Raw genomic sequence first — 26,080 nt, 5'->3', positions numbered from 1 at the left:
GAACCCTAGATCTCATATGTGAGGCTGACTTTCAATTTGATGACAATGAATCCAATAAAAAGTTTCTCATACAACCCTGCTGTCCCAAACACGGCCTCGAGTGGTATCCCACGACACCCTAGAACTCATATGTGAGGGTGACTTTCAATTTCATGACAAAGAATCCAATAGAAAGTTTCTCATGCAACCCTGCTGTGCCAAACACGCCCTCTAGTGCTATCCGACGACACCCTAGATCTCATATGTGAGGGTGACTTTCAATTTCATGACAAAGAATCTGAGAGAAAATTTCTCATACAACACTGCTGTCCCAATCACGCCCTCAAGTGGTATCCCACCCTATCTCTATGAGCTTGTAGATTTCATATTCATTAATTCTACATTGGTACCTCATGATAATTTCATTATTTATATATCGACTACCCTTATCAAATTTTTAGCTCTGCAGTTGAACATTGAAAAATGGTCCATGGGGTCCCATTGCGTTTGCTCATACAAATAGATTTTTAGTAACATTGGTCAATTTTATGACATTCACATGTCACATGAATGGAGTTTAGGGGGCGCATGAATGAGAAAACGAAAGGAAAGCGAGAGTTTGAAGAAAAAGGAAAAAAAAAAAAGAACTTTCTTGTCTTTAACTCCAAGTGGATGGAAAAATTTTCCCTACAAAAATAGCCTTGTTCCCTTGTGCTCTTCTTAGCCGTCTCAAAGTGTACTTTTCCTTGACAGTTATTCTCATGCAACACGGGCAAAAGGAAAAATAATCTCACGAAAAACTTTCTACTAACAAGTTTTTCTAGTCCTACGAAAAGGCTTTCCATCCAAACGCGTCCCACATCTCTCTCTACATTAGCGATTCCCGTCGCTAATATAATCCGAGACGAACCGCCTTCGAAATGAACCGGGCCGCGACACGTTTCAAAAAAGTAAAGAGGAAAAAAAGTTCCCGCCAACCTGATAAAGGCGGGCTTCCACCGGCTACAGCCGGTCACGGACGCACAAGCGAGCCCCGACTCACTCGTCGGCCCGTACCTATATAAGGCGGGGCCGCAATACCCCGCATCTTCTCTTCTCCGCCTCTTCGCCCTCCGGGATCCTCCCCTTCCTGTGTCCTATTCCGTCGTCGACGCCCACTCTCCGTCTCTATTTCTCTCCGTTGTCCTCTCTTTCCTAGGGTTTGCATCTCCGGGTAGCCTTCTTCCTCTCGGTCATTGTTGCTTGTCTGTATCGTTCTTTTGTCAACTATTTCTGTGATCGGTTTCGCCCTCAATGGCCGTGCCATTCTCTTGACGGGTGCCTCGGCGGAGATCGACCATGAGCGCTGTGAACATCACCAACGTCACCGTCCTCGACAATCCGGCGGCCTTCCTCAACCCTTTTCAATTTGAGATCTCTTACGAGTGCTTGGTTCCTCTCAAGGACGGTAAAGGGTCTTGCCTCTCTCTTTGTTTTCTTGCTGGATTTGGGAAGTTAGGGTTTGTGTTTTGGTGCGCGCCTTTGGGTTCTTTAGTCGGTCGATGGCGTGTATTTTGCTGCAACTTTGTGCATATTATTTTTCGAAGGTGGACTATCTTTTTTACTAGGTTTTCTATGATTGCTTGTTCCCTCCGTCTTCTCTTTGCCTCCATTGTTTCCTGGTTTGGAATATGTACGTGGATTAGGAGTTTTTCTTTCGGTGTTTTTTTCTTTTTTGATTTGTCGGTAGCGTCCAAGATGCTAAAGAATTTGGTACATTGTCCTTACCTTCTCATGCGAAGGCGGTTGTTTCATGGGTCAGGCAAGATAAATTTGTGTGTCTATGTTAAATACTCGTCTCATCATATGTCAGAAAGTTAACGTTCTTTTGGGTTGGAAGAAATTTGGTTGAATGTTGTGGAATACGACTTCTTGGGGCTCTGCAGTCGTTTGGGGGGGGGGGGGGGGGGGGATGCGCGTTATATCGTTATTCTGAAGTTGGAACATGTATGATCTTGGGTCGATGTTGATTGGAGTGAAAATATTTGCGCTATTGTACTGCCATCTGATTGTGCAAACCCGATTTTCAGCTTTTATTTGTAAGGAGTATAATTGTTGTGTCCCTGATAGCAGAGCTTTGTTGAGTTATGCTCATTCATCTGGCATTCTTGTACCGGGTCCGCGTTCACGAAAAGAAATACAAGAATAGTAACTTTTTTTTTTTTTAGATTTTGTGGAATTCTTTGATGCTAGTGTCATCTGCCGTTATTTTCTTCCCATTTTGAGCTGCGATTTTTTACCTAAGAAACATTGCACACTAGATGCACTCTAAATTCCTCTGTATGCTTTTTAGTCTTCCATGGTCACACTAGCTTGCATTTTTTGAGATCGAAAAGATTGTTTTCTAAAAGCATGTAATTTTTGTGGCCATCTATGCCTATTCAGCTCCTTTAAATTATTGAATGTTGTCGAGTGCAAGTTGGAGCGTGGTCACTTTCTTTTTCTAGTACGTGACAGTTTGTAATGAAGCAAACATTTGTACAAACTTTTTTAATACGACTGGGTTTGTTGGCGTGTGTTTTGTGTTTTAAATGCGTCGTTCCAGCTACCAAAAAAAAAAAATGTAATTGTCTCATAATGATGCGAAGGAACGAAACCTTTTCTTCTGACTTGATGAGACAAGGAGAGTTGGCGTCAATTGATGTTCGTCCTAAAGTTTAGGCTATGCAAATGTAAACTAGTGCATTAGTTGAAAGGTGTCTACAAACTCTAATCAGATTATACTATGGATGATAATTGCCATTAGCTTGATATGGACGTTCAAGTATATATTTGCAGACCTGGAATGGAAGCTCATTTACGTAGGATCAGCGGAAGATGAAACATATGACCAACTTCTGGAAAGTGTGCTTGTCGGTCCTGTCAATGTTGGAAACTACCGCTTTGTGTTCCAGGTAAGTTGTCTTATCCAACCATGCCCGCAGATTGGGCTATATATTAGTGTTCATGTGCTAATAAATCTTATCTTCATTCTTATCAGGCTGATCCACCAGACCCTCTAAAGATTCGTGAGGAAGACATCATTGGAGTGACAGTATTATTGCTAACATGTTCCTATTTGGGGCAGGAGTTCGTTCGTGTAGGCTACTATGTGAACAATGATTACGATGATGAGCAGCTCAGAGAAGAACCACCCCCAAGGGTTTTAATTGATAGGGTGCAGAGAAACATATTAGCTGATAAACCAAGAGTCACCAAGTTCCCTATAAATTTTCATCCTGATGCAAATGCAAATCAGAGTGCTGAACCAGGTCCACCCCCAGATCCTCCTGCAGAGGAAGATGATGATCATGAACCTGCGCCTGATGAATTTTAGTTCACCAGAAAAAAAGCCTAGTGCTTAAGAAAATGATGTTAAGAACTCTAAAGATCTGAAGTAAAATTCTGAAAGTCTTCACTATTTTGGAGCATTTTCTGGTGTAAAGCCTTAGCGGATAAGGATCTGTTCTCGTTTGAAAGAAAGACCGTTGCCGATCACTTGCAACTGCAGAGCCTGTTATTCCTGTAATGATTAAAGCTGACGTTGTACCATCAACCGTCCCTCTTCCCCCACCCCTCTTCTTCTGTCACTTAAATTTGCAGTGTGGGCAATAGATATCAAGAGGCAACCTAATCTGCTTCAAGGTGGTGGAAGACCAAACTGATGTTTTTTATTTGCTTGGCCACAATGAATTTGTTTCCCAGTCTTAAATTTTAGCAGTCTAACCTTCCAACTTAATGTCCTACGAAGTGTATTCTTCTATTCGCTGATTATTTTTTCACCTTTTTGTGTTTAAATTTCGTAACTGTTGTATTTGTACTATTTGGTGATAGTACAGTAACAGTTCCTGGTTGCTGATGGTTTCTTTACTGGTTGGTGCATTTCAGGGCATATCTGCTTCATACTCCATCATCGCATGGTTTGGAACCTGAAACATAATATATAGCGAGAGAACCAGCTACCTGTTTGGTCTTTTCGTGGTGATTGCTTAAGCTGATTAGGCTATGCTTCTCTAATCAGCTCTCTATGGAGTCCCATTTTGTATATATATATATACGTTCCACTGTATATAAAGAATCTAACGATGGCAGTCTACCGCACAGTTTTGCGTCTCGTTAGGTTTAACCCATAATTGCCAGGGAACCTTCTTTCCTTTCCTAAAGCTTGTCTCCCTCATTCGACTGGTTCTGTTACATGCCACTTTTCTGATCCTGCCGGTTATGTTGATGGTAATATTTTTTTCACGACACTCTTCACTTTTGCTTCATTTATCACTTTGTGCGCTTTTAAACTAGTAACCAGTTCAGCCATATCCGAATACGTCCAAAAACAACAGTTGAGTTAACCCAAAAAAAATCTCAACTTCAGTTGGAACAGACAGTTTATGCAAAAAATGCATATAAAGTATTTGGTCCGTGTAATCGAGCCAGATTTTCAGAAAATCATCTCAGATCTGGTTCTTGTTGACCTTTTTCGACTCACATCTTGACGTGTACTTGGCTGGTTATGAGTTAGATATGGTATCCGACATAAATCCGGACCATGGAAAGCCTTTACAACTCTCTTCACGAGCACCGTTCTAAGCTAGTTGTTTGGTACATCCTTTCAGCAAAAAGATAAGAGACTAGTTCTCTTAATTTCATTAAAATTTGTTTTACCTTGATGCTTAGAAAACCGTTTCAGTTATTGTGCCATGTGAACCAGTTTCTGAAACTAGTCAACAAACTTTGTGCATATTTTGCAAATGAACCCATATATTTATGATTTGCTGCTGGAAAGGCCAAAGGGACAAGGAAAACTAAGTTAGCAATCGCTAGTATAGCAAATCCTTCTTATTGCTATCCTGGATCATACAAAAGATTGTAAGGCCATGGTGGTGGCAGTTCCTGCAGCAACTGAAACCTATGCATTAGTCACCATTTCACTTTCTGTGAGCCATATTTCCTTTTTCAGTGAATATACATGGAGGTATCAGTACAAAGAAATGAGAAAGTAATCATATTATTTCTGTGAGATGAAACACATCTCCCAATTCATTTATGGCCTTCGTTGTAGAACACGGGAAGAAGAAATAATGTTGCAAATTCAAAGACAATCTAAGAAACACGACGACATCGACACCAGAAGGCAGTTCCACCACCTCTCCCTCGAGCAACAGCAATTTCTTGATCGATGTAGAACCATATAAAGAAAGGATCCTTCGTTCCTGGCTCTCTGTCCTTATCATTTCCTAGACCGATCTGAAGGGGACCAAGAGGTCCAATTTTGATGCGAATGTTTTCAAAAATGAAGGCCAAGATCCTCTTTTTCCACGAGAACCTTCCCTCAAAAGTGAGGCATCCCAGCGGGCCTAGGTATACCCCATTTTCGATCCTCATTGCCTGTAATTCAAACAGAAAGCTGAAAAAGTATGAGATGTATCAGAAGAGTAAAAAAGTGCTCGAAATACATAAAAAAATACAAATATCCATAAAGGGCCTTTTGTATCAGAAAACAGTAGGCCCTTAGGCAAATGCAAATCCACATATACAAAAGAACAGGCACATGCAAGATCAAGCTGAGCCAGCGCTTCAGTTTGCTATACATTCATGCAAGCTCCAATTCATTAGCTCGATAAATGGCAGCAAACCAGTTCTCAAGGAGTACGAGTTCAGCATAAGCAGATGTATGACTGTTCCCTTCCTACAAGAAAGCCCATTTAAATTCGAGAAAACAACACTCAGCAAACAATGATCAGATGGACCAAAGATTTTGCCAGCTTCTTCAGTGGCAAAGGCATAACGTTGATGCCTGTCTCCCTTGTTCCTTGTCTTCGAATCTAGTCCTTTTGTCAGAGTATGAGTATGTACTTGCAAAAGGGCACAACGCAAACAGAACAAGGTTTGGCTAGGAAAGGGGGTGTCTTCACTTCACCGATTTCTTAAATATTCGATACTTTCCTCTGCCTTTTTGCCCCTTTCAAACTTAGTGGTGCATGATTAGACAGTGCCACTCAATCAACAACCAACAACCAACAACCAACAACCAACAACCAACTTATACACAATTAGATTAAGATGATAACTCGTCATGAAAAAGTTTCTTACATATAATCTTTTCTAAGACAACTAGAAGGAGAACTCTCGCCTAGAGAAAATGAGAACATCATTGCCACTTTTGGATCTAAATAACCTATAAAACTTAGAAATTGACGCGTTTTTAGTGGTATATTATCTAGATGAAGCATCCATCATGGTGCAAAGAATCATAAATTGGAACTGTAGTTTATCCTGATCAGCATATAACTCAAAGTGGACAAGTGAGACATTTCCAGCCAGCGAGGCCAAAAGATCTGTAACTCCTTACTGCTTCAGGGAACGATGTACTCGAAATTTATTCACAGCACTTTCACGAATCAGTTTGATGAAAAGAACACTTGTCAGCAATCAAGCAACCAACGCATCGCATAATTTCATGTTCAGCAAAAGGACAAGAAAATTTCAATTACGAAATTTTAAAATAAAAAAGTTACTACGAATTCTAGAATGGGCTCAACGAGACTTGGAGAAAATAGTGTCGAAGGAGCAAAGTCCCCAAGATAAGATGCCAAAGCAATAAATTTAGTTTGACTTAAGACCAACATAAAATGGCAAAAGAGATAGCGAAATAAAGTTACTCACATCTGCATCGAACCGTTGAACTGCTGTCACAGGGAAGTACCCACCACTCTTTAAACCGGCCTTTCAAACAGGAAAGAATCACAGTTATAAAAAAAAAACTAAAGAAGCCCAAATGACCCCAAATGCTTAAAGGGCCAAAAGAATGCATTTCGAATTATCTCAACCAACATTGGCAGTGAAGACAAGCATCCATGTCCTTCCAGGAGACTCCGTCCCACCAAGTGTTTGAAGAAACTCAGAAGGATCGAGTTTGGCTTTCTCTATCACAGACAGCGCCGCGAGAACTTCTTCGGACCCAACCTTTCTTGTCTTGGCCGCGTCCTTGAGCACCTTCACACTCTTCTTGATACCCTTCACACAATAACACAAAAAATAGAAAACCAACATGAAAAAGTGGAGAAAAGAAGGGAAAATTGGGAGTTTTTTGGTGGTCAAGGTTCCGAGGAAGACCTATAGGCCATATAAAAATGGTGGTATGATGGGGTGCACACCTCATTTTGTTCCGGCAATACAGCTTCTAGAGGGGATTCCTGCTGCGGAGAAGCACGAAGAGGCAGGAGACGTTGGTTGTGTGTTGCTGCAGAAGAGGAGCTGAGTCGATGATTGTGGGATAGTTTGAATGGTGAGTTGGGGAGCATCAACGCAGCAGCCATCGGGCTGTCTTCCGCCACAAGACTTCGTCGCAAGGGGAGAGAGATAATTATTCGTTCGAGAAATTTTCAGATTCATGCCACCTTATATATGAATTTGAACTTCAAGTCTCAGGTTTTCAGTACTCCTAGTTTCCGACCCAAGAATTCATAAAATTATCACGCAAAGTAACATGGTAGAGAGGTTCGAAAGCCAGAGTTAGAAAACAATTTGCTCATCTCATTTGATCATTTCACATGCAGTCTTAATTTATTTTAGATTTTGTAGATACCGAATGTGCAGATTAAATAAAGTGATTCCAAAAGCGAATGTCTGAGCTTCAAATCACAGATGTACTTCGATATGTTTAAAACTTTAGCAAGATACTTCAGAATTTGTTTCTTAAATGCAATTTTTTCATTACATTACAGGAAGATAAAAACCCAGCCGTAACTTGATCTAGACTCTTGTTGTTGTTTGTATTAATGTGTTCATATGCATATGTATAAATGCACAATATGTAGACGGTATTCTTGCAAATGTTCCTATTAGGGCATCCCCCTTTTTATTAATAAAAGACAGACCATGTCAGATCTATATATTGGGACCTATGGTTTCAATCTCCTTTCTCTTCTCAACTCTCATAGTTGATGGAATTTATAAGTCTTTTTCTTATGCCATTCTTGAATTTACAAATCTTTACCTTACGCCATTTCTTGTTTTGTTTGTTTCTTTCATTATTTGCTTCAAGCTTTCATTTGCTTTATTAAGCTCCCATGCGCTTGGTAGTAACTCACAAAGTCTGTAATATGCTAAACTGTGTAAATTTAGTTGTATATCATGTTGTGATGTTTGATTCCTCCTTTCTTTTTGAAGGCAGAAATAGTTTTCTATGGATTATGAATAATGAATGTCATCAGCATTCTTGTTTTACCATGATCCCAAAATTCTTCCAATCTGGCGGAATGACACATGTTAATGCCCTTCTTGGCGAACCACGTTATGTGCACATCCATGTGCATGGAAAAAATTGTGCACACAGTGTGCAATGTTCAATATGACCTCACTAAAATAACAAAAAGAAACTTTTTGAGAGGGTAAGAACGGGTTATGAAAAGTTAAAAAGTTTAAAAAGCCCATTGTTTTATTGAAATTTTCAAAAAATAGCCTCCACCCCTTTGGTGCATACTTGTTGCGTGCTCTGCTTTTTTTTTTGTGGCAAAAGTTAGCCATCTTACGGTTGATATTGACTGCTAGGCTACTCAAGGAATTTCCGTGTGGTAAATGCCATTTTGATGTAGACTCTGTGCATGGTTTATGTTAATTTTGTTGGGGACCAACAAAAGTTTTTCATCCCACAAATTCAACGGCAAAAGCTAAACATTTGTTTTAACTTTTCAGACCGGCTTTGTTACTGTTCAAGTAAACTTGGATTCGTGTAACATGATTAACTTAATAGATTAGATTGCTGCTTTTTTTTTTTTAGTGCTTGAATCTCGAACTTTGATCTTTCAATTGCAGGAATGGTGATCTAATAGTTTAACTCGCAAGCCCACCTCCTAAAGAAAGTAAACTTAACAAAATTGGTGAAATCCAACATTTGTAAACGATAAGCATAGCGTAACTGGTTGGGCAGAAAATAAGGTGAAAGTTCAGGTTTTAGTTTCGGTCCTGTAGGTGCTATGTCCTTGGGCCATGTTAGAGCAGGGCTCAACACCTATTTATTATCCGCACATCATGTCAGGACCTTGAGGCAAAGGAAATAGTCTTGGGGGTTCGCTTGGCGCTCAGATGCCATTTTCATGGTGAAGATCTAACTACCTGTCAAGAACTTTTTTTTTTTTTGTCCAGATTGAAAGAAATGGAGCCCGAGGGCCATTCTTTCCTAACTTAATTAAAATCACGTAAAAATGTTGAGTAGGAAGGAGATTCTTATGTTTTCCCATCACTGAGTAAAACAAGCATTGCAACAAATATGTGATCAGAAAAGCATGAGTTGAAGGGTATAGCGCTCAACATGATGAAATAATAACAGGTGCAGCACACCGGCAGAGAAATTTTTTTTTTTTTGAAGGAAGTACCATTCACATATTTTCATATAGAAAGGGGTACTCTCATATATAACAGACCAAATATTTAAGGATATGAATTGAAAATAAAGACACATTTTTTTTTTGAAGGAAGTACCCTTCACATATTTTCATATCTAAAGGGGTACTCTCATATATAACAGACCAAATATTTAAGGATATGAATTGAAAATAAAGACACCTTTAATGGGCTGGTGTGGACAACAGCTTACACCAGCCATATGTGGCTCTGCGTGCCACCAGTGGCGGAGCCACATGGTAGCTGGAGTTGCCAGTTGTCCACACTAGCTTCACAAAATTAGTTTAATATATATGTTAATGTTTTGATATATTTCATTATTATACATATAAGTGGCCCAAACAAATTAAATGTATTAAATGAGTGCTTCTACTAAAGAAAATTTCTGGCTCCACTAATAGATGCAGCACATAAATATACATATTTGTGCATCATTGTAGCCAATATTAATGTCCTTCCATTGCATATGGGCCTGGTATGGTCATTTTCAATTGTATTCTATCCATATGAGCTCCAATGCAGAAAAGAAGTCTATCAATCAAATGGACAATGTCCTTGCATGATTTATACGAGACCAGTTAAGAAGTCGGCTTCGGTGTTCGGACTGAAACATGCACTCCTGTGTTCGACCCCTCATTCCAGACTGTGTGAGGGGCGTTTTAGCCATTTGAGACCTCGAACACCCACTCCGTTGTTTGGATTCTACCAATTGACGAAGTCTTCTCTCCCCACTTCCCTAGGGATCGCTTATAGAGTTTGATCAATTTTTCTTACTACAAGATTCTTACCTAGCGAGTAGGTCCGGCTCTATCGAGTAGGTCCGGCTCTATCCAAACTTTTCTAGTTGACCACAAAATTGTTTGCCTCTCCTGACCAGCTTTTGGATATAAGATGAGTCTATTCATATTCCAACCTTAATATATATAATATCACTGAGTTATAATCCTACCCAAGGGTGGAGCCAGGATTTTTTTCAGGGGCAGGCCAAACCATCCACAAGTCAGGCCAAAAGGAGCAACGGTAGGGCCAAGAAGAGCGACGGATCGGACCAAACTAAAAAAATTTAATTTTTTACATATAATTTTTTTTTCTAGGCTCACCCGGGCTATGGCCCGGGCGGCCCCCCCTCCCTCCGCCCCTGATCCTACCAGTAAAGACTATATATGCATATACGTGTTGTGTGTGTGTGTGAGAGAGAGAGAGAGAGAGAGAGAGAGAGAGAGAGAGAGAGGTGTCTATATATAGAGTTGTATCAGTTATAAACAAAATATATATAGTGCTGCATGGATAACATTACCTTATCATTATGACATAAAGTAGCTAAGCACCAATGCATTGTGGGGAGCAGTGGTACGAGCACTCTCGTATCACTATTGAGAGGAAGACAAGGAAAAAAAGAAAAGTTGGTGGAAATACATAATTGGTATTTGATCACAATGTTGCGTTTAGAATCATAAATTTCAATAAGCTAAAGGTAACTAATCAAGCAAGAACGGTCCAATAGCTATTTAAAATTGGGCTTAAGAGAATTCATCAATGGCCGGAATGACTTGATTGGAATAAACCAATGGAGTCTTCTTAGGACCTAGCTAGCTTTCCTATCACAAAAGAGAAGGACATAACCAAGTGATGAGGCATGTCTTGTAGATAACCTTTTCCTTATTCCAACTCTCCTTCTGTCTTACATCAACTAAAAAGGCAAAACAGGAAGTGTGATGATGAGGCAAGCCATTTTCCCCCTTGGAGTCCTGCGCCAAATATGCTGAGAACACTTTCAGTTTAGGGTTCTCTTTCTGGTCTTAATTCCATGAGTGAGCCAATATTTGAGGGCCACTTTTGGCAGTATATAGGAAGTTTACTGTTACATCTCACTAATCTCTTTGTTAAAATGTTTCTCCACAGATTGAACTAATGAGATTACTAATCACAATGGGTTGGGTGAGAGCATCGGCAATGGGTAACACCTTAAAATTTTAGTTCGATATTGAAGATTGTGAGAGATCTTCAAAGGTTTATAAAAAGGGTTATTATATAGATAGTTGTCCTAGTTTTTAGTTTTTTTTGAAGTTTATGCAGAAACTCCTAAGAGACGGGTTGAGATCCATCAAACCAGGGACCCGACTCCAAAAATGGATTTGATTGTTACCCCGAGTCTCTAGAACTAATGAGAGAACTATACTTCTCTTTTCACGTGAGTGACTGAGCCTTTCTAATCAATCTAAAAGAACAATTAACACGAAAATACTCATGAACTAACTGCTCCTCTTCTGAGATGGAAAAATCAAAGTCACATGCTTGCATTTCTCAGCCAAAAAAAAGTGGCATGAATAGCAATTTTAAAAATGCAAGGTCCGGTCATGTGGGAATTAAGAAGAAAAATTTGGCCACCTGGGTAGAATTTCTTAACGCATACCCAATATTATTGGAAGGCATTAGAAACAATATCATAAAGCTGCAGCGTATAGGTAGCTAGTTGTATTCACTTTTCAACTCTTTACAGTCTTTTTTTTTTCTCTCTCTTTCTTCTTCCAATAGGCCTCTTTTCTAGAGTAACAGTTGGTGCTACTGTGAACGTCTCGAAGCTAAATTCGATGATGAAATCTGATCTGAAGGGTCAAATTCATCATTTCACCATGTAAAGGAAGATTCCAGGGAATCATGCTTTCCTTCTTCAATGCATTGTAAGTCACGGTTTTCCTGCAAACGCCAACCTCTAACCAATAGAAATCGAAATGAATGAACACCCAAAAAGTAATTGAAAAAGGAGAATATCCGTTGGAAGTTTTTGGCTTCCAACCTTCTGCTTTTTGCACCGAATACTGGGAGGCTTAGGCATATGCTCCCACATATTCCCTCCTCTTTTTGCACTGCACTCATTGCAGTACCACCAACATGGTGCCCTCTGCATCGGTGGGACTCGACTTGCTTAAGCTTAACTAAAATTTGTTTAGTGTGCTTAAATAAGCCGATCTTAAGCAACAGAAGACAGCTGCCTGAGTTAATCTGTTTTAGCAAACCAGCTGAGCTTGATCAACCAGTTTTACAACGATAGCTTGATAAAATTCATTTTAAAGTCAACTAGGTTATATGTTTTACACATGCATGGTGGATTTAATGAGAACTGATAAGTGCAGCAGTTGCAGCTTAAAACTTTGGGGGCCGTTGAAAATAAGTTCTCTCTGAGGTCTTTTATTGCAGAATAAACAGAAAGTTCTTCTAGAGGTTGCAGATGAATTGCAAGAAAAGAACATAATAAACAGAAAGTCTTTTATTACAGTAGCATTCCTGTAACGATTTCACATGAAAAATTAAGGTGCAAATGGTACCTCGATCGTGGATGCTCATGATGGTCGTCATTCATTATTAGAGATGTAAAGGTTCAGAATAACGTAGTTCAAATGTCTAAAAATCAATTGTTTTGAAATCTGTACAGCCAGGGATAAGACTAAACCTGAAAATCGACAGATAGTTACTTTTAGAGTTGTTTGGCAATGAAAAAGGTTTGATACTACTGTTGTGTATGTATCTGTTTTAAAAGATAGGATAAATTCATTGGACACTATATTATAGTATTTTAAATCTACTCAATTTTTAGGGTAGGTTCATAAAAAAAAAACAAATTGTTACTGTTGCTAAACTGCCTCATACTGTACATTCCAATTCATCACTAGAACGTAGTAGTAAACATTTTAAAACACTTCAAAAACGTGATCCAGATAACCATATATTATTAATTTGCTCATAGCTGAAATCCTGCCACCATCTAAACATTTTCAAGCTGAGTCGATCTTGGGCAGTAAGGCTTTTTGTTAAGGTAGCTGAGCACAGTTTTAGCTCGGTTCATTTGGACGTAACCTGAACCCTTCAGTAGCCTTTCAGATCACATAATCTATCAAATCACCGTGTGATCAACCTCGATCATGGTGGAAAACGTTCACTGACTAAAGTATTGATCATTGCATCATGTGCAAAGATATGCACTTTGCGCGGTCGGCCCCACAGATTGCACATCTAATGGTTGATGATCATGATCCCTGACCTTCAAATTCCTTCAAGGCACGTCATTCGCCGATATATGCTCTACCATCTTCGGTTATGGTTGAAATAGCACGGAGAAAGAAGAAATTAAGCACTCTCGTTTCTTAAGCAGTAAGATGTATATCTTAGTTTTGCAGTTGTACACGTTGTAGCACAAGCACCCTTTCATCTGGAGAGAGAGCTTTTGTCTTAGGAGTACAAAAAGATCGCGCGCTCCCCACAGTCTGCAGTGAAAAATGAAGTTTGGTAAGAGATTAAAGTGGCAGATAGAAGAAACGCTGCCCGATTGGAGGGACAAGTTTCTTTCTTACAAGGATTTGAAGAAGAGGGTGAGGTTGATGTCTTCCTCCATGGAGGAGGAAGCTGCGGGGTCGTCTTCTTTGACGGCATCCGACATGGTGTCGAATAAACTCTCGACAGAGGAGGAAGAGTTTATCTTGCTGTTGAATGCAGAGATCGATAAGTTCAACGCCTTCTTCATGGAGCGGGAGGAAGAGTTTGTAATAAGGCAGAAGGTACTAGTTTAGCGCCTCCTCATTCTGCGAGGTCTTGATCGTTTTTTTTTTTCTTCTTAAATTTCTTTTTGGTGATCTTCGCTTTGAACTTGTTTAAGAAAGATGGCGGATAATAGCATGTGTAACTCTCTTTTGCGGCGTTTTCTCTGCCTAATTGGTTGTGTTTAATTTGCTTTGAGCGCAAGGGTCATAAATGTTTGTTAGGTTTCGAGTCATTCATTTATTGATTGATTTTTGTGAGTAGGAGTTGCAGGAAAGAATTCAGAGTGTGATTGCTACGTTGGGACCAAATGGGAGCAGGCCTTCAGAGGCCGACTTCAAAGAGGAGATGGGAAAGTTGAGAAAGGAGATGGTTAATTTTCATGGGGAGATGGTGCTTTTGGAAAACTACAGCAATCTCAATTATACAGGCCCTCTCTCTCTCTCTCTCTCTAATCTAAATATAGATCTCGCTTTTCTGCTGGTGATGCTGCTGCTCCTGTTTCTGCTTTTACGGGTTTATATATCCAATATTTTTGGTTCTCTTTATCTCTCTTTCTCAATACAAAGCCACATCTAAATCTTGCCTTTGCTATAGATGGTGGGGCTCCTAGCCCCTAGGTCTCTCTCTCTCTCTCTCTCTTTCTCTCTCTCGGAAGAGGAGTTTGTTGATTACTTAATTTAATCATCACCGGCAATAAACTTCAAATCAGGCAGCCGCGTTACAGCATATTGGTGTTGCTCTTTTCCTTTGAGACATATAGGATTCTTGTTTTTTCTTTGAGACAGTGGACAATGCAAACAAAGGAATATATATATTTCCAAAGCATTCTGTAGGGTTTTCCGATCTTTGAGTGAAACATGGAAAAGAAACACAAAGACCAAATAAGATTTCAAAAATTTTCATCAATGCAAACAAATACTTTTCTTTAAGAGAAGAAAAGTACAAACGATGGAATACTATTGGATGTTTCTTTTTTACTCCTGTTATTTTCGTTTTGTCTTCTCTTACAATATCATGAAATAGAAAGCTGACACGTGAACACGAAATTGGATGTTGCAGGCATCGCCAAGATCTTAAAGAAGTACGACAAAAGAACAGGTGCTTTGTTGCGGTTACCCTTCATCCAAAAGGTTCTACAGCAGCCATTCTTCACCACCGACCTGCTCTCCAAACTGATCAAGGAGTGTGAGAACACAATGCACTTCGTGTTCCCAGGCGAGGGACAACAGAAAGGAGGGAAAATTGCAGAAATGGCAGCAGCAGAAGACAACATATTCAGAAACACAGTCGCTGCTTTAGTGACGATGAGAGAAATTAGAAGTGGTAGCTCTACTTACAGTCAGTTTTCACTTCCCCCGTTGCACCTTGGTGAGTTTCCAGAACAAAGTGAAAAGCTACTATCACTTGTTCCAATCATGTGATGACATATTATTATATGTTATGTGAACTGAAAAGCCATTAATGGCTATCGTGATCTAACTGTTGATGGCTGAGAGCTATATATCTATAGTTTAGTTGGTGACGTTAAAGTAGGGCCATACTTTTCTTCCTTTCTTTTCGAGTGATTCACAAAGAGATGCTCAATCTATGGGTTACACTGCAGAAATCTAATATATTTACTAAAAGTTGCTAATGGCACTAAATTGCATGCTTTACTTATTGTCTTTTGAAAGATACAAAGCGCACGTATTTATAAATAAACTAGTGCAAAGTTGGTAGCATATTTCCAAGTTCCAAGTATGTTAAAAAGAATCGAAATATTTCTTTGCTTTAAGTAATGCATACTGCCACTATCTCTCTCTCCCAACGTAACATGATCCAATTGTCGCTATCAATATGGCATTGATATTTGATAGTACTTCCAAACGTTTCTGCGGTAATTTCTATACCCCTTTGCCTACTCGTCTGTCGCTCTAACGGCTTCTTTGAGGTCGAGTTTTTTCAATATTTCAGTCCCAATGGCTGCAGCTTCCTGTGTCTGTAACTGATGATCGGGTCGACTACTGCATGCATGGCTTCCAAGCATCTTATTAGAATGGCGAGCAAATGATCTATTAATATAGAGCGGCATACTTGGGTGGGGAATATATATATATATATATATATATATATATTAAAATTTGAAGTCAGCCAGCCAACGTCCGTTGCTGCATGGCTTTTTAGAATTTACGATTCTAAAAACTGTTGCAGACGGTGCATTCTGTGACTACAGACCGTGGCCAACTAACTGTCATCACTAAGTATACCATTTGTGACAGTTTAAAAATCCCATCAATGGATATTAGTCGGCTCATTTTAAATTTTCTATATATGTGTGTGTGTTTGCTTACTTACATTCTTGAGTGAACAATGCTTTTTATTTAGTAACAAATCTCACTTGAGTCTTGATCATACAATTGTTTCTACATGCTTGGACCTGTGCAGAGAACTGAGATCGAGAGAGCTAACACGATGACTGTTTGTATGTCTTACAGAATGATAAGCGCTCTATGACAATATATACAAAAGCCATACGTGGAAAGTTCTCGTCAGGCAACAAGTAGAAGTTATTTACCCATTTGGGGAGTCGGCAAGACAGTCAGATTCATCGATCTGATTTATTATCATATTAATGAAGTTAGTCTCTAGGCTTGTATAAGCAGAGGTATTTACTTGTTTAAGCTGGCAACTTAAGTTTTCTTTTCTTATCAGTAATTCGCGTTTACGGCAATTACATAGCCGAATATTGTTTGGATTATTAATCTTTCAGCTGATTGTTTGGATGAATATGGCAAATTAAAGCTATGTCAGAAACCTTATTTTAGCATCAACACTAGTGGTGGAGGCCGTTGGCTGAGAGGCACTAATTTAGAAAATCTCGTTCCTTAAAGGCAACAAGAACATTGTGTGACATGAATCTGCCTTAAATATTGGGCTAGGTTCATGGAACACTTGTTCAAGTGGTTCATGGATATAACTCAATATTTGAGATAAATAAAATACTCACACAATGTTCTTCAAGCTAAACGGCCCCTAAGAGATGCAATATATATAAACAGCAAATCATTGTAAGACATCTAGGTAAAAATAAAGAACAATTTTGGAGCCGGTGTGGAGATCCCTACACTATCAAATACTCAGTAGTAATTTAGAAAAATCTAGAAGAGATTTGGTTAATTTTCAGTGTTTTTTTTTTCTCGATAAAGAATTGTGAATTTATGATGCTGTAGGGATATCTTTGAGTTCCGGCAGAACGAATACTTACGACGCACAAAGTCTTGATTATCATTACAATACCAAGCTCGAAGACGCATGATTTGATTTATTAATTCGCACCCAACAAAATCTGAAGTTTTACGGAATAGTTTCATTTTCATAGTTGTGGAAACAACTGTGTTTGCTTTCTTCTGTTAAAATCCCTGAGAATATGCTTTTCTGAACCAGAAATTTTCGGCCATGGAAAGTTGATGAATTCGATCGGATAAAAGACAATAATAAGGAGAAGAGAGATCAAAGATAGAGAAACACACTGCGTACGTATGCTTGGTTCATTTCAAAGGGCATACGTAATTAGGACTTAATCTGGTTTACAACATAGTGGAAATTTCTAGTGCTTATCCATCAAGCCGGAATTTTTTCTTGGGAGACCTAATGGTTGAGGATTACCAGACCGGAAGAGGGGCCTATATAGTTTTCGAAATTTCTTACTGAGTCCGAAAGAAAATTTTCGAAATTTTGAACATGTAAACTTTTTAAATTCCAAGCCGAGCAAGATACGAGTGGAGTCGAGCTCCAGCTCTGTTTGGGCTCATGTACAGCCCACACTTAAGTGTATTAAAGAGAAAACCAGAATGATTCGATAACAAAAGTTAATTAAATGAGATCTCTTATGAGTCTCAAATATTTATTATTACTGATCTATAAGTTGATGATGCATGTCACAATAAAAGAAACATCGTACTGATTCTTTTACTTCTCCACTTATCAAAATTGATAATCTATACTCAGAAGTCTAGAATGGAAATATATAATTCATATTCCAGTAGTCAGAGTTTCTGTAAATGTTATTAGTCCTGCTGGTAGAAATAATTAGGACTGTTCCAAATTGATGTGTCATTATTACGTCACAAATTTAATGTGCTAACTTTGAGTAAGCAAATACCATGGTTTCAAATGTTGTTGGTCCTTCAGGCTAAATTGGGTAATTTTGTAGCCCTGTGGATCAAGTCATTTTTTTTATTAGCTTTCATTATATTTTTGACAAAAAATTCGTCCCACCAACTACATCTAGTGTGAAGACAATATTTTTAGGCAATTCATTTCACGTAAATTTGTTCCCATTAATTAGTTATCGAATCCACGAAAATGTCACCAAGTTTGAATTACATATTTGATACCTTGAGGGCATATGAGATATTGCATTTTGGGGTGACGGGAGGTTATTCCTACCATCCGAGCGAAGACTGAAGCCTCCTCATTATCCTCTATCTCCCAAGGTCTACAGCTACTTTTGGTGCGCTCCAGTTGCATATCAGCACCTCCTTCCCTCTTTTGCAGCATGCCCTGTTGACACCACCGAAGTTGAAAATGAATACTGACCGCCTACCAGACCTTGCCGCAACAGTTGCTCCAACCACCTCGAAAATTTGAAAAGGATCACTTTGAAGAAGAAAGAGTTGCTTAAAATGTCTTTTTTTTTTCTTCTAATACAAGCTCAATGATGCCATGAATGTCTCCTATTACTTGGGAAAGAAGGATGAATCGTCCAAATGTTGGATAAAACTCATACCAGATGCTAGATAAACTCAAAGGTAGATAACTTGAACTATGAGAAAGTGTGAGAATCACTCTGTAAGCATCCGGTTGATATAAACTGCTGCATCAGAAGTAAAATTAAATTGCTAGCTACTATAGTTCAGAAATAAATTACAACATTTGCTTGGTAACAATAATGAAAAAGTTGCGTATGAATTCATCACAAATACTACATCGAAAAAAGGCAGATGCTTGAATAGCTTCGAAAGTTACCACATGCACAGAGCCGGGAACAGAACTAGAAAATTTTAGTTAGGGGGTATTAATTATAGAATTATAAAATTTTAAGAGTTGCCAATATGTAAATAAGAAAATTTTCCATGAATTTTTGTGGGTCTGTGTGGGAAATTGCCCACACCTGCCTCTGCCCCAGTGCAAACCAATTCCAAAGTCAAAGTATTAGTTGTTAGTCACCTTTTCAGAAAGTACTACTCATTCTACACTATTCACTTGATCAGTGATGTGCTGCTTATATTCCTCACACTTGTTAACGTGCATTCTCCACCAAGTCCAAATTTGTAAGTAGAGACCAAAACTTGGAAAAGAGCAATCATCCAATCCAAAATAGCAAAAAATATCTAAATTCTGTTAAGCTGATATCCTCAAACTCCTTTTAGGCACTATGATTTGCACTGAAAATTTATGGGCTTCTTTTCCAAAAATGGTATGTCTCCATTACCATCACTAACAATCTTTCACAAATGATTAATTTGTCTAGGCACTGTGATTTGTATTGAAAATTTGTGGGCTTCTTTTCCAAAAATGGTATGCCTCCATTAATCATCAACAATCTTTCACAAGGATTCACTTGTTCAGGTTCATCTCCACTTGGGTGGCTGATCTTTTTAAGTCTGCTTTTCCTTTAGTGGGGGCCTTGTCTTTGAAGGCCTATGTTGAGAACAAGATTTCTAGAGGCCAAATTTTTCACATTAGTACCAGAAGCGACCTCATAGTTGTGGCAACTACCAAACAAGAACCCAACTTTAAACTGTGATTAAAATCTCAGTGAAATTGAAGTAAACAGTATTGATGTCTTTCCTTTGTATTAGATTGGTCCTTAGCGGCATCCTTCTCTCAAGAGAAAAGTACCATAAAAGAGAAAGCAGTCAAATGCACACACTTTTTCAAAGATGCAAACAGAATGTAGATGGCATTTATTTGGAAACTTCAAAAAAATTATGAGTGCTTTACTGGAATTTGCAGCAATAGGTTGGCCTGTAAGCAGACAGTTAATTTTTTACCATGAAGTTAAGGGCTTGGCATTAGAGTTCAGAGTTCTGTCTGCACTAAGAGTGACTGAGAGACCAACCTGCACCTGCACCTGCACCTGCATGGGTGGGGATGTACTTGACTAAAGGATTTAGGGTAAAAACAACAAATGAAGAAGCATCACTGCAGAGAAGCAGAGTCCTGAAGCTTGAGAGCTGATCAGAAGAAAACATTATTGCTCATGTTTGATGTAGTCCATTCTTTGGGTGGCCCCACATTATTTTTTACTCATCATCACTGCTTCAGAGAAACAGTCCTAAATCTTGGGAGGCTCACAAGAAAGCATTATTACTCATATTTGACAGAGTTGATTCCCTGGTGGCCCCATTCTATTATTCTTATCATCTTTTGAAGATGGTTTCCCACAAAACTTGGTAAGTTCTTTTTCCTTTTTCTCCTGAAAAAAAAAATTGTCTTATTTGTTCTTATACTCTTTTGATTGGTTGGATTCATTTTATTGGTTTGATGCAATCAAAGTGTATGTTGAAATTCCAAGAACTACATATATAAACTAAGCTTCCTATGTTTCCATTTGATCTCCTATTTCCAGTTTGACCCTCGACCAGTATTCGATTGTGTTCTCCTTCATTCACTTCTGTACTTGAGGTCCAATCGCATGTCTGTTGCTTTCAGAAAAAGTTCAACTTTTTCAAGAGATTCATATTCAAAAGAATGAAGGCAAACTGTTTAGGGCCTTAGGCTGTGGCAGTTCATACACTTGTGTTGATTCCTTTTTGTTTTTTTTTTGGTTTTCTTATGCTCTGTTGCATTGTTTGAATAATGAATTATAATGGTAGGGATAGTAAAATAACATTTGACAGATTTGGGGTCTTTACATTTCGTGCACACAAAGTGTTTGTTAAAATTTCTAAAGGATTCGTACATTTGAGAATTTTTACATATTTGCTTTGAACTAGGCCAAGGAAACGGCAGGAAGAGAAACCATACGTGCCATTCCACGGAGTGTCGATCAGCAATCACATGTTTAAAGGGCCTAAACTTTCATCAGAGATAATAAAAACTCATTTGTTTGTATAGCATGCAATGCCAGTTCACGAAGGCGCCCTAAGTTTTAGAGCCTTTGCAAATAATCATGAAGTTTTGAAGTACTTACAAATGCTTGTTATCTGTTAGATACCTGTAAAAGGCAACCAAACAAGGTTCTTCACCGGAAAAACTACCGGAATCATTTTAGTGCATAGAACCACAGTTCATGAGGGAAAAATGATGTTCCTGCCATCCAAATGATTCTTCCATCATTTTCCATGTAATTATACTGCCAAATCAGTGAATTTTTCTTGACTGAACGAAGCAAACATCAAAAGCCTTATATGACTTTTTTGGCAAGTTTCATCTCAAAGCTTCCATTTATTTTGTTAGTATTTGTCTTCTCCTGTCAACAATCGAATACTCTGAATGACATAGGAATTTAAGTGAAATACTCTAATATAAAATATTAGAAAGCAAATTATATTTCTATTTAAATCATTTCCAACCTGAACAGCAAGTTGGAAACGCAAAATTAATCCCATTCCTAAATAATCCTCTATGGTATTCTAAATAGGTTCATAGTTCCAACTTAAAGAATTACCAATTTAACATAAGTGAGGAAGAGTTTGATCAATCAGCCTCATTTTGTGACTGACCTTTCCACCTCCTCTCATGTGGTTCTTTTGTCTCCTTTTTCTTTTCTTCTTTTCATTCACCTACCTTCTTCTTTCTTCAATTTTTTTTTATTTAGCCATTCTTTCCTCTTAGAATTAGTAGACCTGAAGGAAGGATGAGAACTTGAAAAACCACTATCAAAGTACAATTAATTTACTCATTTATTGTCAAGTGAGTCATTCAACAAACAAATTTATAAGCAAGGCACCTAAAAAATTACAGTTTGAGTAACTAAATTATGAGCAAAAGGACTATGAGACCGCATTGTTGAAAGAGATGCCCCTAGTACAACGTTAACATCGACAAACCAAACCGGTTTTTGTGATACGAATCTTACAACATTGAACATTTTTATTTACTAAATATTTTAAAGTGTTTGCTTATCCATTTTGAAGTAAAACAAATCCAATACGGCCAATAGGGTCAGTAATAACTTAGTATAAAATCTAAAATTCAACTCGGTACTTAAGAACTAATTAAGATTTTGTTAGCCCAAACGCCTATGCATTACTTTGAGTTAGCCCCAACTTGTAGTTTGCATTCGGCTGACTAAGAAAAGTTTTTCCTGTAAAGTCTCTCAAAGGCACGGAATTTTTTGGACACAACTTTTGATTCTCTATAACTTATTAAGAGGGATCCTTAGGCAGCAGAAACACTGTATATTTAGTATAAAATCCAAAATTTTGATCATGTACTAGTTATGATTTTGTTAGTCCGAACACCCATATATTACTTTGAGTTTAGCCTCTTTGAAATTTGATTTTGGCAGATTAAGAAAAGTGTTTTCTGTAAATTATCTCTTGAAACTTTTTAGATATATTCCTTTTGACTTATTATGTGGGTTGTTTGGCAACAGAAACACTCACTCATAAATATGTTATAACAAATATAACAATTCATGAAATATTAAATGTGTAAGAATGTGTCTTTATTTTTGAGACAGATGGTAAAGTATCCTTGTTATCAAATGATTACTCAATTATTAAATCCAACATCGACAACTACATCATCTTAAAACTAGTTAAGATTTTGTTAGTCCAAACACCTATATATTACTTTTGAGTTAGCTCCAACTCCAAGTTTGAATCCGGTGGATTCCAAGAATTTTTTTTTTTCTACATTCTCTCAAAGGCATGGAACTTTCTAGATACAACTTTTGATTCTCTATAACTACTCAAAAGGGAAATCATTTTTTCCTTCTTACAGAAAAAGAGGGGAAAAAGCTACCCTCCTCCGAATTGCCGCCACTCACTTCACAGTCCCACAAATATTGGGCGGGAAGCGTGGGCTTCTGTGGAGGAAGCCGGAAGGCTGTTTTTTCCCCGGCGTTGGTGGGTGGCGCCGCTCCACCGCCACCACCATGGAGTGCAACAAGGAGGAGGCGGCCCGAGCTCTGGACATTGCGGAGGCAAAGCTACAGAAGCGTGATCTCGAGGGGGCTCGACGTCTGCTGCAGAAGGCCCAGCACCTCTTTCCTTCTCTCTCCCGCATTCCCCAAATGAGTGCGCTTCTCGACGTCCTTCTCGCTGCCGCCCCCAACCCTGGTGCCGGCAGCGTCGAGCCAGATTGGTATGCTGTTCTCGGCATCCTCGATCCGTCTCTACCCATCGCTCTCATTAAGAAGCAGTACCACGCAATGGCCCTCCTTCTGCACCCTGACAAGAACGCCTCGAGGTCAGCGGACGAAGGCTTCAAGCTCGTCGCACAGGCGTGGGCGGTTCTCTCGAACCCTGCCATGCGGACCGCCTACGACTCCAGGAGGGCTGCTGCTCGCGGCAACACGACTTGCCGTCCTTCTCAGGACGGTCGCTCGGAGACGCCTGGACCACCTGCTGAGGCGAATGGTGATGGTGCTATTGTATTCGCTACGACTTTTTGTCCGCACTGTAAGAAGATACTGGAGGTGCTGGAGCAGTTGATGGGTAACTTGATCCAATGCAAGTACTGCGAGAAGCTTTTCCTTGCAATCGAGCATAATCCAAACGAGACGTCTTCCAGGCGTGGGAAATCTAATGGACCATTGCCGCAGGATAGGAAGGATCGCTGCTTGAACATGAACCAGAATGTTAGCAGTGAAGGTGGAGTATCTAAACAGAACGTGAGACAGCTGAATCACAGCGATGAAGATGAAGAGCTGAAAGAAACTGCGAAGCCGAAAGGCAACGGCGGTCGAGGGACAGAAGTCAAAGAAAACGTGGAGCTGAGATGTCGAAGAAATGGATGCAGAGTATCAAGAAAGAGCGTTAAGAAGGGAGGCGGCAGTAACAGCAGCGAAGAACTTAAAGAGAACGAGAAGAAAAAAAATGGCAGCAAGGGAGAAAGGGAACCGAAGGAAAACGCGGCACAAGCGGGAAGAGAAAAGGAGGATAGCGACGGTCAGCAGGAAGTGCTCAAAGAATATAGAACTTCCAAAAGGAAGAGGCCACATTGCGATAGTCAGAACGAAAAAGCAGCAGAACATGCGGTTCCCACGAAGAGAGTGAAGACCACAAGGGCAACGAAGGTGAATGGAGATGACCGATCCGAAAAGTCAACAGGAAATGCAACACCAGTAAAGGAAACAGAAGCGAATTTCGATAATCAATCCACAGGAAAGACAGTTTCCATGGGGGAGAAGAAAGTAGACTTTGAGAGACAATGTAAGAAATCTCTAAAAAATGCAACGTCTGCAAAGGGACAGAGGGTGCATTTTGATATTGAGGATGAAACAAAAGAGGGAAATGCAGCGCAGTCGAAGTCGTTTGGTGATGGCCAGCATGGGAAATCTGCAGAAGATGCGACACCTGAAAGAGGAACAGGACCAAGTGATCAAGGCTGCAGTAGAAGTCCTGCAAACACCATCCCAACCAGGAAACGAACGAGGGAGAAAGAAAGGGTTGATTATTCTGAGTCCAGGCCAAAAAAGAGGTCTCGTGTCAGAAGTAAGACTGAAAAAGTCTGTGTTCCTGATGCTGATTTTTGTAGTTTCAGCGAAGAGTTCTCTGTAGATAAATTTGAGGTAGGACAAGTGTGGGCCTTATATGATGATGATGACCAAATGCCGCGGTTCTATGCATATATAAAGCATATATTCTCCAAGGATCCCTTCAAGGTGAAAATTCAGTGGCTTGAGGCAAAAACTGACGAGTCTCGAGCTATTGCAAATTGGATTGATGCTGGATTCTACTTAGGTTGTGGGGAATTTAAGGTTGGAGACTGTAAGATTATGCATGGTCTTGAATCATTCTCTCATCAAATCTTCTATTGGGAGAATACAATGGATGGGAATTTCAGGGTGATGCCCGGTAAAGGGGAAGTTTGGACCCTTTACAAGGAATGGAGTGCGTCCTGGAATGGATCGGAATCCCTGGAAACGTTACATGCCTATGAGATTGTCGAAATAGTAACAGAATTTGATGAAGATGCTGGTTTTGAAGTCATACCACTTGCCAAGCTCAAAAACTATGTTTCTGTTTTCCGAAGAGAAAAGAGGAAAAGGGTAATTGCTGTCCGTGAAATGCTTAGGTTTTCCCACTCCGTGCCTTTCAGGGAGCTTTCTGGTAATGAGGATCGTAAACTTCCTAGAAACTGTTTGCAGCTTGACACTGCTGCTTTGAAGAATGAAAATACCTGAGAAGCTGAGATGCCTCACCTACTATCCCATCCCATACCATGTGTTATGGGATGGATATGGTTATGTTCAACATCTTCAGCTCTCATGTTTGTTTGTTTTCTTATCTTCCGTGTGAAATGGAAATTAATCCCAAGTCTTGGGCCTCGGAGAGTGGCAGAAAGTTGAGGTTTTCTCATGGAACTGTATATGCGACAGCAAAGTTTCTATCAATACATGATTTAGAGGACAATGTCTGTTCATAAATTATTGGTCCACGCATAGGAATTTTTCAATGACCTTTTTTTTCTTTGGCAGCTTGAACTTCGGGTCTGGCTTAGAGAGTGGCAGAAAGTTGAGGTTTTCTCATGGAACTGTATATGCGACAGCAAAGTTTCTATCAATACATGATTTAGAGGACAATGTCTGTTCATAAATTATTGGTCCACGCATAGGAATTTTTCAATGACCTTTTTTTTTCTTTGGCAGCTTGAACTTCGGGTCTGGCTTATTGGTGGCCATTGATCTGCTTTATTGCCAATCATGTTTCCACTAGACTTGTATGCCATCCCATGTGTGGTCGTTGGCTATTCCTATATTTGAGGGTTTGAGATATACTGATGGGAGGATACATCTTTTATCTCCTACCATCGAGTGTCTTGGTTTGTACTTTTCTTTTTGTCTACAAATTAAAGCAGCCTTTGGACACGATGGGATCCAGTGGACCGGACTTCCAGATCAATTTTTTGCAGATAATTGCGAGCTATTTGTTCATAAGAACCAAGCGAACGTGCTGTGGTCGATTCTGCTCTATTTCATTGTTTGCCATAT

At 39.2% G+C, this 26,080-nt stretch overlaps 4 protein-coding genes across 7 annotated transcripts; 3 read left to right on the top strand and 1 right to left on the bottom strand.

Annotated features, from left to right (window-relative positions):
• The first annotated feature begins 1,062 nt into the window (after positions 1 to 1,062).
• LOC116264210 (histone chaperone ASF1B-like) lies at positions 1,063 to 3,853 on the top strand. The gene is made up of 3 exons (XM_031644298.2): positions 1,063 to 1,426; positions 2,797 to 2,912; positions 2,999 to 3,853. The coding sequence occupies exons 1-3, from the start codon at positions 1,318 to 1,320 to the stop codon at positions 3,332 to 3,334; spliced, it is 561 nt and encodes a 186-aa protein (XP_031500158.1). The 5' UTR covers positions 1,063 to 1,317; the 3' UTR covers positions 3,335 to 3,853.
• A 1,130-nt stretch (positions 3,854 to 4,983) lies between these two features.
• On the bottom strand, positions 4,984 to 7,360 carry LOC116263919 (uncharacterized). Of its 2 annotated transcripts, none has more exons than XM_031643743.2 (4): positions 7,149 to 7,359; positions 6,826 to 7,008; positions 6,658 to 6,717; positions 4,984 to 5,379 (listed from the first exon to the last, which is right to left on the bottom strand). In XM_031643743.2, the coding sequence occupies exons 1-4, from the start codon at positions 7,308 to 7,310 to the stop codon at positions 5,095 to 5,097; spliced, it is 690 nt and encodes a 229-aa protein (XP_031499603.1). In that variant the 5' UTR covers positions 7,311 to 7,359; the 3' UTR covers positions 4,984 to 5,094. The 2 variants fall into 2 exon arrangements, with proteins under 2 accessions (XP_031499603.1, XP_031499604.1); XM_031643744.2 differs by having other exon boundaries at positions 5,258 to 5,398; positions 7,149 to 7,360.
• Positions 7,361 to 13,500: 6,140 nt separating this feature from the next.
• LOC116264583 (SPX domain-containing protein 3-like) lies at positions 13,501 to 16,646 on the top strand. Of its 3 annotated transcripts, XM_031644889.2 has the most exons (4): positions 13,501 to 13,949; positions 14,194 to 14,359; positions 14,992 to 15,300; positions 16,407 to 16,646. In XM_031644889.2, the coding sequence occupies exons 1-4, from the start codon at positions 13,671 to 13,673 to the stop codon at positions 16,409 to 16,411; spliced, it is 759 nt and encodes a 252-aa protein (XP_031500749.1). In that variant the 5' UTR covers positions 13,501 to 13,670; the 3' UTR covers positions 16,412 to 16,646. The 3 variants fall into 3 exon arrangements, with proteins under 3 accessions (XP_031500749.1, XP_031500748.1, XP_031500747.1); XM_031644888.2 differs by lacking the exon at positions 16,407 to 16,646 and having other exon boundaries at positions 14,203 to 14,359; positions 14,992 to 15,549; XM_031644887.2 differs by lacking the exon at positions 16,407 to 16,646 and having other exon boundaries at positions 14,992 to 15,549.
• Positions 16,647 to 20,034: 3,388 nt separating this feature from the next.
• On the top strand, positions 20,035 to 25,957 carry LOC116264558 (uncharacterized). The gene is made up of 2 exons (XM_050080415.1): positions 20,035 to 20,369; positions 22,867 to 25,957. Exon 2 carries the CDS (start codon positions 23,021 to 23,023, stop codon positions 25,271 to 25,273), a length of 2,253 nt encoding a protein of 750 aa, XP_049936372.1. The 5' UTR covers positions 20,035 to 20,369; positions 22,867 to 23,020; the 3' UTR covers positions 25,274 to 25,957.
• Positions 25,958 to 26,080: the final 123 nt, after the last annotated feature.

The sequence above is a fragment of the Nymphaea colorata genome, chromosome 11 (genome assembly GCF_008831285.2).
Source record: "Nymphaea colorata isolate Beijing-Zhang1983 chromosome 11, ASM883128v2, whole genome shotgun sequence".
NCBI lineage: Eukaryota > Viridiplantae > Streptophyta > Magnoliopsida > Nymphaeales > Nymphaeaceae > Nymphaea > Nymphaea colorata.
The sequence above is the reverse complement of the archived record's forward strand: the minus strand, read 5'-3'. Positions and strand labels throughout refer to the sequence as shown.